Here is a 13,296-nt window from a genome sequence, read left to right as displayed (position 1 = left end):
CCATTGAGGCAATGTGGCTATTTGACTTAATTGTTTTTGTTCACACATTCAGCAAATGAAACACTTATTAGGACAAAATTTGAGAATTTAGACTTACCCTGGCTTTGTATCATTTGTTACACAATGATATGTGAAAGGTCCAAACATTTGCACTCCTAGAATGCCATATAAAAGCAGGAAGAAAAGAAGAAATATAGAAACACTCCAAATTTGTTCACCTGAACGCCTAGAAAGGGTGAGGGGGAGAGAGAAAGAAAGAGAAATAGTATATATTCAGGCAGCTGTTTCATTCCACTTGAGACAAAGTGGAGAATTAGGACCTCACCACATTGAATATCACTGTGTAGTTTAGACTGGAGAGCCTCATTCAGATTTGTAACATTTCGAACAATATAGTCCAAACATACACTTTCAGTATCAGCACTCCAGCATCCCACCCACGATCCACTAGAATTCATGGGAATAAAAGATAGCCTTGTAATGGAAGGAAGAACTACATTATGGTTTAGTCGTTCAATGATAGTTTTCAAAGGAAAAGAAATGAAAAGCAAACATATCGGCTTAACACTATATATCAAAATTTGAAAAAAATCTGTTTCTGATTTGAAAGTGTCATTTCCTGTTTAATTGAGCAATACTTACTTTGCAAATAGTTGTTGTACTCCAAAAACTTTGTTTTTGTGACTGCCACAAACTGTATTGAATTGGTTGAGACTCTAAGAGATATTCATTGAAAAACTGTAGAAAAATGTGCTGCAGGATATCCCGCAAAAACAAAAATTTTGCAGTTTAATAAACTTTTTCCATATTTTTATGATAGAATCAATTAGGAAATGACATTTATAACCCAGGAACAATAATTGTGTTACATAGTGTAATTACAGAACATTTTTTGAGAAGTGAAAAGAACGGACTATGATTTTCATAGCAAAAACAAATGAGTGTGAGTATCTCCTCCTCCTTCCATATGTTGCATACTTTCCCATAGTCTCTCTCTGCAAATGCTTTTTTTCCTTAGCCAAACTTCAGAAAGTACTCAGATTACAGAGACGTAAGCAGTGGGATGCTCAGTTCATTTCTGGATTGCAACCACCATGGCCCCTCACTACTGACTAACCTGGGCTAAGGCTGGTGTGGTTGCAATCCAAGGAATAATATCTGGAAAAATAAACTGCCTGTTCCATACCTACATCATCATCCACACTAAGGCATTCTTTAATATTCCAGATCTGGTGAAATACCTTGGTCTAAACCAGGGGTCCCCAAACTACGGCCCGCGGGCCGTATGCGGCCCGCCGAGGGCATTTCTCCGGGCCGTGCAGCCTGGCCTGGCCACGCCCACAAGGCGCCGCTCCGCCCATCATGGGAACTCGCTGCTCTGACCACTCTGCTCGTGTGGGAGGGAAAAGCCTTTTGTAGTTTACCTGCCTCCTTGGAGACCAGAGCAGCCGGAGCAGAGGGTTCCTGCGAAGGCCGGAGCGGCGCCGGGTAGGCGTGGCCAGGCCAGGCCGTGCGGCCCAGAGAAATGCCCTCGCTGGCGTTCTCTGGCCACGCCCACCCGGCGCCGCTCCGACCATCGCGGGAACCCTCTGCTCCAGCCACTCTGGTCTCCAAGGAGGCAGGTAAACTACAACTCCAAAACCAAAGGGCACTGCCCACCAAACCCTTCCAGTATTTTCTGTTGGCCATGGGAGAACTGTGTGCCAAGTTTGGTTCAATTCCACCTTAGATGGGGTTCAGAATGCTCTTTGATTGTAGGTGAACTATAAATCCCAGCAACTACAACTCCCAAACGTCAAGATTCTATTTTCCCCATATTCCACAAGTGTTCACATTTGGGCATATGGAATATCAGTGCCAAGTTTGGTCCAGATCTATCATTGAGTCCACAGTGATTGATGGAGGCAGGTAAACTACAACTCCAAAACCAAAGGACACTGCCCACCAAACCCTTCCAGTATTTTCTGTTGGTCATGGGAGAACTGTGTGCCAAGTTTGGTTCAATTCCACCGTTGATGGGGTTCATAATGCTCTTTGATTGTAGGTGAACTATAAATCCCAGCAACTACAACTCCCAAATGTTAAGATTCTATTTTCCCCCAAACTCCACCAGTGTTCACATTTGGGCATATTGAGTATTTGTGCCAAATTTGATCCCGATCCATCATTGTTTGTGTCCAAAATGATCTCTGAATGTAGGTGAACTACAACTCCAAAACCAAAGGACACTGCCCACCAAACCCTTCCACTATTTTCAGTTGGTCATGGGAGAAATGTGTGCAAGTTTGGTTCAATTCCATCGTTGGTGGGGTTCAGAATACTCTTTGATTGTAGGTGAACTATAAATCCCAGCAACTACAACTCCCAAATGACAAAATCATTTTTTGAGTGAAGGACATACATTGCGTTGTTAGGTGTCTTGTGTCTAAAATTGGTGTCAATTCGTCCAGTGGTTTTTGAGTTCTGTTAATCCCACAAACGAACATTACATTTTTATTTATATAGAAGTGTGGGTCTTTGTTTTTTGATTGGGGGGGGGGGTTGCACTGCAAATAATATATGTGCAGAGAGTGCATAGGAATTCATTCATATTTTTTTTCAAATTATAATCCGGCCCCCCAACAGTTTGCAGGACTGCGACCCGGCCCTCTGTTCAAAAAGTTTGGGGACCCCTGGTCTAAACCATTCATTCAGTTCTCTGGAACATTTAAAGAAGTTGTGTTTCCTGCCACAGAATGTAGTTTGCAGGCTGGAAAGAGAAATAGGCTAGAAACACCTTAATGAGATGTGTTATTTTTCAAACAATTAATCCTTAATAACATAGATTTAATATAAATAAATGAATGAAAAACTATTTGTAACACAGCAAACAAAGGAAAGCATCCCCTCCCCTCAATTTATTCTTAGGCTGGATCTACACTGCCATATAATCCAGATTATCAAAGCAGATAATCCACATTATCTTCTTTGAACTGGATTGTGTGAGTCTATATTGCCATATAATCTGGTTCAATGCAGATTTTATATGGCAGTGTACAAGGGGCCTTAAACAGTCATGTTTATATTTCACAAAAGCTTATAAAGAACAGTAAAAGATTCACTTACTTTAAAATGTTAGTTATCCTTGTTCTTGGCAATTCAAAGCGAAAGTAGATCCGGAATGCTCGAATCATAATAAGTGGCCGGGGGATCCTCAACATTCCCCAAGGTGACATCTGGTCAACTATTTCAGCAATTTCAAACACCTAGGAACAAAAGGAATATTTCCCCTCTGATCTGTCATATTTTTAATCTTTAAAATTATTATTATTATTCCAGAATAATACAATACTCTCCATTCTCTTCAGACTGTATAAATCTTTCACTTTTAAAACAAAATAATACAATTTTCAATACAATTATTTCCAATGTTACTCTTCTTTCAATTAATTTTATCACTTAAATTATAATGCCCTTATTTCTTTGGAATATTATCATGCAAACAATTCATCTTGAAACATCACATATTGCACTAAGTAACTAATTTACAAAATTGAAACTCAAAAAATGTAAATAACAAATAATCTCAAAAAATAAACAAAAAAGTAAATAACAACAAAAAGCAGCAAGAAAATATAGTACCTGAATTTTTCAGATACCACCAGATGAAGCTTTTAATAAGTAAGGACCCTGTCTCATTAATGGACATTTATGGGAGGTCCTGACATAATTATCTTTAATTTGAATCCTTTCCATGTCTCCCCTTTATTTATTTATTTATCTTCCAAGAAAAAATCCTTTAAGAGAAAAAGAATAGCTACACAACACATTATCAAAGTGGGTGGATTGGTAAAGGACTGAATTAGAGAGGAAGAAAATAAGTGTGCAGGTTTGCAACTGCAGTTTGCTATTGTGTGCTATTGCACACAAGTTGGTAAACATGAGTAAAGGATGAGGATTCATTGGTCAGGAGACCTAAAATATTTGAAAAAATGGCAGTGTACTAAGTCTGAAATAAATTATATGCAACAATCCTGCAGTAAGTGTGATAGATCTCAGTTCTGTAATAGTCAACATTCCTAGACATAGCCCAGATGTTTCTGAAAGATTTCCTCCTTAAGCTTTAGTTTGGACACTGATATAGGAATTGTACTCCAGCTCTCATAATAGCACAATATAATTACCTGTAAAACTAATGACACCCAGAGACAAAAAACCATGAATCCATCGAATACACACCAACGATCCTTCACATAGGAGGTATCGCCCTATAGAGGAAAATGTAAATGAAATCATCTCAACTATTTACATGGCTTTATGGCAATTCACATTTTTATGTCAATAGCTGCTTAAACAAGACAGAAAATGCTTTATGTAGAAAATTCTGCAGTGAGTTTAGGATCTTCAAAGACTCTCCCATTTTATTTTATTTTATCAAAAAAGATTGTATGTAGTGCTTAGTAATACCATAAATATGTCTACCCAGTATCTGTTCACAACAACTTGCAACTATTTGCCTTTGATGCTAGCAGCTGCTAACTTTTCTTCTTGTACTGAAGAGAATGAATGTGTAAGCAATGAAGAAAATCATCTGGACAAATCAAAAGGTAGAGAAAGTACACAGGCATTCATTTTATTTTTCCTAAATGGATGCTTCATATAGCTGCTTGAAAAACTATATTTATAAAAGCTATAAATATAGTTCTTGCAAAAATTAAACTCAGTCTGTTTATTTGGTATACCAATCTTTTCTCTGTTTTGTCCTTGGCAGCTATTATTCCTATCTGAATACAAATCCATGTCTCCAAGTAACATATAAGAAGTAGATGCAGTGCCATCATGAGAAAACTGTCTTTCTGCTGACCAAGTAAAAATGTTGACAACCTATAAGTAGAAGAAACAGAAGAATGGCATACCAGGGATTTTTCTTTGGCGAAGAGAGAAGCTAAACTAATCTCACCCACTCTTTTCAAATATGGACTTTTGTTCATGGGTATATTCCACATTATTCAATTTAACTTTAACTTGTAAAGCTTTTATATTAGAACCCATGCCAGAATGGATGCCCACAATTTTCAACATAATTACATTTGATTGAAAAGTAGGCAGGAAATGTGAATTCCTGTGTACTGTGACTTTCCTGCATACTGTGATTTTCTGGGAATTATTGTTTGAACTGCTTACCAATGAACGTTGTTTAAATTACCTTTACTTAAGGACTAAAACTGACATTGAAATCAAATAAGTCTTAAAGCTGACTCTGGACAAATTAATAGAATTTTCTCAATCTAGGTACAAAAGAATGGAATTGTTTGTGTATGTGCCTATGTGTATGTGAACAAGGCTCTTCACAATGGATGCTATGATATTCCTTTTTCAAACAGATTGACTTCCATTCTAATAAATACATGAATACAATCAAACACACAGCATACAAGGAAAAGAAGTGGAAAGAATCACTTCTTTCATTCTATTTTTGAGTTACCTGTAACAAAATACTCTATTTGCCCGCATAATGAGATTACTTGGATTCTACCTTGGGGAAAAGGTGGAGGTATCAATCTAATAACTAACTAAATAAAAACACAATGAAAGGGACCATCATTACAGTCTTGTTGTTGTAGCAAGTAATGTTTTAGTCACTTCTAAACATTACTTTTCAATGATGTTCCATAGCAATGTTTTCCAATTCTGCATTTTAATCTTATCAGTCTTAATGGGTTTCCCCAAACAATCTAACTAGTAATACAATAAACTTTCATATCACCATAATCAGAAGAAACAGGAATGATGTGCTTTTCAGACACTGCCACAAGTCGCAGAAAAATGACTTAGTTTTCTAATGACTGTAACATTTTCTCAACTTGCAACTAATCAAACAAAATAACTCTACAATTTACTAGTTGTTGACCATTTTCTCAATGGGATATCTTGATTTGTCAGTGCCCCTTTTCATTAAGGGTAAGAATATTTTAAGTATTCTTCATTTCCTTACTGAATGTTATTCCTTTGTTACAATTCTCTTTTGTTATATTCATCTTTCACAGTCCTATACTGCCAGATGTTGTCCCAACCTATTTCTTGAATCAGGTGCAAGAAACAATGGATTCCAGGTTCCTTCTACACAGGCCCTAAAATGCAGAATAAACTGGGATAAGGGGAGGGGGGTACATTACATTTGCCGAAAATGTGCTCTGGATCACATTAATGCCTGAAAAACACGTATTAAAAAGATGTACTTAAAATCCAATTTTTGCAAGAAAATTTGCATATTTGCATCTTTGTATATCCCTGCAGTCAAGAAAAATATGTGACTTCATTACTGTAAGCTGGTGTGGACTGCTCCAGTGCATGTGCGCATTTTAAAATCCCGAAACAGCCAAGAAGGGCTCTAAACAAATGGAACTACAGAAACACAGGTGGCTAAATGACAACTCTCTGTAACCATTCCTTTGCTCTGATGTTTATGAAATTAAACAGAGCTTGAATTTACACAGTCGACATCAGCATGCAGAGAAAATGATTCCACAAGGAAACGGGGTTCAAGAGGGAAAAAGTAAAGCAAGCAGGAGCATGAGGAGTGATAATGTCAAGAGACCTGCTCGTGTGCACATTAGTATAGCCACATCAGTGCTTATGAGGTCCAGCACATCTCGGAGAGTCCATTAAAAAAATTAAGAGGAAACTTCCAGATGATCTTCCATATCCATCTTGTGGATTTCTAAAATCTGCTACAATTGAACCCATCAGGATGTTGGGGGAGCATTTACTGGAACTGTCAGCTCAGTGTCTGGACTCCTTAAGATACTACAATGTTTTACCCCACTTATTTGTCCTGCATTTTGACACTATCTGGAAGGGCTCTGAGGCATTATTCCAGTCTACATGGATTTACTTCTTTATGTAAACAAGAGGTGTGAGTAAATTAACCCTGGCACTTTTCTAAGGAGCTTTCAATGAACAAAATTCTATTTTACAAATAGAATTGAAAACTAAAAGGACTTAAACCTTTAATTAAAGAAAAGAACAAGAACAACAGCAAGAAGTGTGAGAACTTCTGAATCACGATAAATCAAGATCAGGCTGTTTTTGCTGAACTTACATACTAACAGAAATTTAAGCACATCTAACTTTTGGATAATACAAAAGAATTAACCAGGTAATAAAGATGGAAATGTTTGAAGGAAAGGAGCAATGTGTGGAAAGAGATTTTTAAAACCCAGATGCTAAAGCAATTTGGGATGAAATATTTTTTAAAAGTGAAATTGGTAAAGGAAGATTTAAAACACGTGATGGCAAGTTGGAAAGGAATCTCAAGAAGTGCGGATGTTTATGCAAATGAGAAGCCTAAGCAGGATGATGAAGAAAGTGCAGTCCTTCTTGCTCCAATTAAGGAAATGGGAGGTTAAATCTGGAAAGAAGGATATGGAGAAAAATAGAGAAGGAAAAAAGAAGAAGAATCTGACTGGGAAAAACCTGCTATGGGCATGGGATTTTATAGCAGAGAACAGGTGGTAGTACAGGTTCTCAGGACAAACTTCTGAAAGTAAAAAAAAAAAGGAAACTGTAGCCCTCCAGGTCAATCTGCCCAGAGAGCTAAGGTAGAAGTATACAAAATATTTAAAATTAAGATAAATTATGTGGTTGGGATGATGTACTCATTGCAGGTTTATTTATGTTAGATGAGTTATGTTCAATTTTTACAAGATTTGAGATTTGGTAAAAAAAAACCCCTCTACATTAAATATAAAAGATTTAGATGATGAAAGGATTGGATTTATTTGTCTTAGAAATAAGGCAGGCAGATACTTGGGCTTCTTGAGGTAAGAGGTCTGGTTTGTATAAGGACGTTTCTAGGTTACATCAAATTTAAAGAGAAGGCTGGATAAATGTGTCACACTATGCTAGGTATGTATGAGACATAGTTGAAATATAAGTTAGACAAATATATATAGTTTATATATTACTATATATTACTAGTTTTTATATATAAATATGGTGGATATTTAGGTTAGAGAAGCAATATGTAAGTACAATATTGATTGTAGTGTGATACACTGGAAAAAATGGTAATGGCACCACATTATAAAGAAATTAGTATTTCTTATTTTACATACTTCTAATTTTTCCCCTGTTGGATCATAACCACTGATTGCCTAGCCTTTTTTTGTAGTAAAGAAAGAACATGGGAACTGAAAGCTTTGATCATTTATATGTTTGGCTAAACTGAAGGAGTTTGTGGATTGTGTTAATGTTGGAGGTTGGGTCTACACTGCCATACAATACAGTTTCAGAATGCGGATTAACTACAGTGAACTAGATTATGAGTCAATACTGCCATATAATCCAGTTCATAATCCAGTTAAATGCAGTTAATCTTTTATATCCAGACCAAGAAGGTATACATAGGAAGAAGAATTGTTAGCTTTCCACCCTGTTCTTTGCTGTTCTTTCTCCTCATCTCTCTCTTTTTTCTTTTTTTCTTTTTTCTTTTTTAGTTTGTTATCCTGTTGGAAATTCTTTATTTATTTTCATCAGGAATATGTTTTTTAAAAACCCAATTCTTTAAAAGGGTAGTTCATTTCAGTTCATTAATTCTTCGAAAGCCACTGTTTTTCAACAATGGCAAGATAAGAATGACTGATGATAGCAAAGTGTTTGAAAACGAAAGTCATTCTTTAGACTTAGATCAGGGGTCCTCAAACTGTTTAAACAGAGGGCCAGGTCACTGTCCCTCAAACTGTTGGAGGGCTGGGTTATAATTTGAAAAAAAATGAATGAATTCCTATGCACATTGCACATATCTTATTTGTAGCGCAAAAAAAACCACTTTAAAACAATATAATAATTAAAATGAAGAACAATTTTAACAAATATAAACTTATTAGTATTTCAATGGGGAGTGTGGACCTGTTTTTGGATGATGATATAGGATTGTTGTTATTGTTATGTGCTTTCAAGTCATTTCAGACTTAGGTTGGCCCTGAGTGAGGGCCGGGTAAATGAGGGCCGTATTCGGCCCCAGGCCTTAGTTTGAGGACCCCTGACTTAGATGGTTATGACTTGTTATCTATATAAGTCAGCTGTTAATACTGTCACACAGTGGTGCTATCCAATGATATAATGCGAGAATATTTTCTAATATGGCATGTATGAGGGAAAGATTCTGCTTTCAGTCTCTAGAGCTAAAATCATTAGATGCAGATGTGGCTAAATGCATAGTTTTTTCTCTTCACTATAAGATCAATTATTCACCCCTTGTGAGGAAGAACTCACAACCAGTTGTATATCTAAAATTAAAGTCCATATTATTTGCAGAATAGACACTATAGGCATATTTTTGGGATTGATTGGACATGTTGAATGCAAGATCGGCCCTTCTAAGTACCCCCACAGGGACTTCCCAGTTGCCGTAGAGGTGGGTAAGAATCCTCACAGCCCAGCATGCTGAATGAGGTTTGTTTGGTGCTGTTGGGCAGCCACATTGTCCCCCTCTTGCTCCTCACGTTATGGCAGTCTCGAGCCATGACACTTGCCCTTATGTCATCCAGATCCATGAGGCGGTAAGGAGGGAGAAAGAAGAAATCCCTCCCCCCCCCCCCGTCACCCTCCTCCCTTTGTAGAGCTTTCCATCACTCCGACTGGAATCAGGGCAAATGACAATGAATATGTATGTTCCATGTTGCTGCCAAATACTGTTACAACACAGAAGAGGGGTGTTGCAAGAAGGAGTCTGCCATCCTATGTCCCTGGGCTGCCCAAATTCTGAGAATGAAGTATTGCAATGGACATAGGTGTGTACCAGCTCCATTTGTGAAATGGTACAACTCTCTCACTGCCCTAAATTGGGGCAAAATACAGGCTTTTCCCTGACTTTGGGCAATGTGATGACATTTCGCCACTGTGAGCCTAAGGGCTCTTCCACACAGCCATATAACTCAGAATGTCAAGGCAGATAATCCACAATATCTGCATTGAACTAGGTTATCTGAGTCTACATTGTCATATTATCTGGTTCAATGTGGATTTTATAGAGCTGTGTGGAAGGGGACTGATGCTCATCTCGCCTGCCCTAAGTGGTCTGTGTAGATGGAGCATATCTTGCCAAATATTATTGCAATAGATGTGTTCCTTCAAAATGGCAGGCATTTTGATAGTGTATTTTATCAAGAGAATGAGGAAAAGCTATTTCTTCAAAACTAATTTTTTGTGATTTGTTTCTTCTTGCTTGCTATTGGGAAGCAAACCAACAGCCCAGGACGGGAAAGCCTAATGGCTTGTTACAGAGCAGAAGCTCAAATAATGTGCTTCATGGATTCTGTCAGTACATCAATTGTACTGTGCAATCCAAAAGATCAGAACTATTAAGACAATGGAAAGTGACAGTAAACAAGAGGAACAATATATTCGCCTCTTTTATCACCTTTGGGAAAGCATAAAGAACCACATGAAAACACTAAAACATTCCAAAATATAGAAACAATGAGGAAATATAATATGGCCTTGGGCATATATAATGTTAATAATCTGTGTTAACCATAGTTAGGAAATTGAGGACATGCTGCAAATCTGCGGGTCCCTATTTTCTCCATGACCTGTATTGATTTCTTATTTCTTATCTAACTAGAACGGACTCTATAGTACCTTATAATTTCTAAGATTCCTTTTAAGTGGGATTTGCAAAGGTTCAGATTTGAGTTAAATGATAGCTGCAATGATTAATTATGGTTTGCACGAGACCCAATATAAAATTGCAGCATCATTAACACTAACTAGAGAACAGAGGCGTGACCGCATCACCATCTACAAACCCACACGCTCGTTACAGTCATCTGGAGAGGCCCTGCTCGTGATCCCACCCACGTCGCAAGCGCGCTTGGTGGGGACACGGGACAGGGCCTTTTCTGTGGCGGCCCCCCGACTTTGGAACGCCCTCCCAAAAGATCTCAGACAGGCCCCCACTCTAGCCGTTTTCAGAAGGAATTTAAAAACTTGGCTGTTCCGTTGTGCCTTCCCTGACTAGGAATCCCCACCCCAAGTCCTAGTAGCACCTTAGCATAACTAATTGTCGCTGCACACCGCACTTTTAACCTTACTGCCTCCTGCCATTTCAGCACTTTTAACCCTTGTACCCCAGTGCGCCGGCCGAACCAGTTTTTAATAATGTCTTGATGTACTGCCATTGTCGTTATTTTGCTTATTGTTTGATTTGCTTAGTTATTGTGGAGTTATGTTATTTTGCTCATTGTTTGATTTGCTTGTTATTGTGATGTTACGTTCTTTATTGTATTGTGTTTTGAGGCTTCGGCCTGTGTAAGCCGCATCGAGTCCTCCGGGAGATGCTAGCGGGGTACAAATAAAGTTAATAATAATAATAATAATAATAATAATAATAATAATAATAATAAATTCATACTGCTGAGGATAGGTGAGAGAACAGGGAAATTCATGGCCCCTTGGCATGCTCTTGGACGATACCATGATCTATGTCCCAAGAGTTTAAATCTGCTCTTGGGTACTGATTGTTTTTTTTTTTTTTTAAAAACAACAAACCAGTGTATCTTACTATGATAAAGTATTTATTTTAAAACTTTAATATAGGCTGAAACTGGCAATCATATGAACACATATTGCATCTGCACTTCACCCTACATCTGAGTTAGTGGTAGATGTTAGTTGCTTAGTGTCCAAAATAGAAAACTACAAACAGCAGCTTTGGAAAAACCCAGTATATGCAGCCTTGAACAATCACTGGCATAATTTCTAGGACTGCTCATAAGCCATTTAAAATGTACTGGTACTGGTAAAACAAGAAAATACAAGATACAATGGACTATAAATTTTCTGGATTATTAAACCCTGCTATGAAAAAAGTGAGAACTGTATGCACATGCACAAGATTCATTAGCTGTGGTGGTGCAATGGGTTAAATCCTTCTGTTGGCTGAACTGCTGACCTAAAGGTCAGAGGTTTGAATCCACAAGACAGGGTGAGCTCCCATCTGTCAGCTCCAGCTTCCCATGTGAGGACATGAGAGAAGCCTCCCACAGGGTGGTAACACATTCAGGCATCCCCTGGACAACATCTCTGCAGATGGCCAATTCTCTCATACCAGAAGTGACTTGCAGTTTCTCAAGTCACTTCTGACATGATTAAAAAACCAAGATTCATTGATATTGATTGTTTCAATTCTTTACACCATATAAATAAATGTGATAACTTTATTTTAAAAAATCACATGTATTTTCAATTATTTCTATAATAATCCCCTTGTGGGGAGAAGGGCAGAATAGAAATGTATGAAACAAATAAAATATTTTGATTTAGAGATCAATCTTTATTTTGAGTGCTAGGATTTAGCTATAATTACAGTTTTGGTAATCTGAACAGTAATTATATTTTATTGGATAGAGATAATTCCAAGGTTTTCAATGCAAAGCAAAGTATTATTTGGCATATACTTGACATTTTTGGTAACATGTGTATTTTTGAACACTGGCATTGTGAACCTTGTACAAACTGATATTTCTCTTGAGAAAGTATTTTTAATGCAATGTCACTCTTTGCAGACATTATCATCTAACATACAGTGAGAAATGGAGTGCCAGAAATTTAGAAATATACACATATCAATATCAAGGATAACAAAATGTTGTTGTTGTTATGTTTATGTTTATTTATACCCTGCTCTTTCTCTCCAAAAAGGAGACACAATGTTCTGAAGTCATAGCAGAGGGTAAGCAGCCGTGACCTTCCAGGTGTGTTTAGAGTACAGCTCCCATAATCCCTTACCATTGGATTAATGATTCCTAAACTCTTGTCTGCCAAGTGTTTTGTACTTCAATCCCTAGATGTTTCAGCTGCTTTGGCCAATGATCAAGGATACTGGGAGTTAAAGTTCAAAACTCCTGGGAGACCAGAGTTTAGGAAACAGTGCACTAGATAACCTTACAATCAATTTACCACTATTTTATTTATTTATTTATTTCTGTTGCTTATACCCCGCCCTTCTCACCCCCGAGGGAGGACTCAGGGCGGCTTACAAAAAGAAGGCACAATTCGATGCCCTTATCGAATTACATACAATTATAAAAACAATTACAATAGTTAAACAATTAACAGGTTAAAAACATCAATATATAACACAATAGCACAACACTAGGGCTGATGAGAAGTGGAAACTAGTGACACCAGAAGAACTACAGTTGCACACTTCTTGCCCTTCCTGTGGAAGGATGTCTTGTCAACCTCCAGAATATTTAAAGGTCAACCAGGACATTCTGCAGCCAGGGCATTGCTCATCAATTTATCTTTTTA

At 37.5% G+C, this 13,296-nt stretch overlaps 1 protein-coding gene across 3 annotated transcripts in view; it reads right to left on the bottom strand.

Moving 5' to 3' along the window:
• The window catches only part of NALCN (sodium leak channel, non-selective), a 275,342-nt gene that overhangs the window by 220,198 nt on the left and 41,848 nt on the right, over positions 1-13,296 (bottom strand). For all 3 annotated transcript variants that reach the window (XM_060769568.2, XM_060769570.2, XM_060769569.2), the window contains 3 exons: positions 4,164-4,247; positions 3,106-3,245; positions 98-226 (listed from right to left, as the gene is read on the bottom strand). In XM_060769568.2, coding sequence (XP_060625551.1) covers positions 98-226; positions 3,106-3,245; positions 4,164-4,247 — 353 coding nt within the window. The remainder of the gene's footprint in view (positions 1-97; positions 227-3,105; positions 3,246-4,163; positions 4,248-13,296) is intronic.

The sequence above is a fragment of the Anolis sagrei genome, chromosome 3 (assembly GCF_037176765.1).
Source record: "Anolis sagrei isolate rAnoSag1 chromosome 3, rAnoSag1.mat, whole genome shotgun sequence".
NCBI classification, from domain to species: domain Eukaryota; kingdom Metazoa; phylum Chordata; class Lepidosauria; order Squamata; family Dactyloidae; genus Anolis; species Anolis sagrei.
The sequence above is the reverse complement of the archived record's forward strand: the minus strand, read 5'-3'. Positions and strand labels throughout refer to the sequence as shown.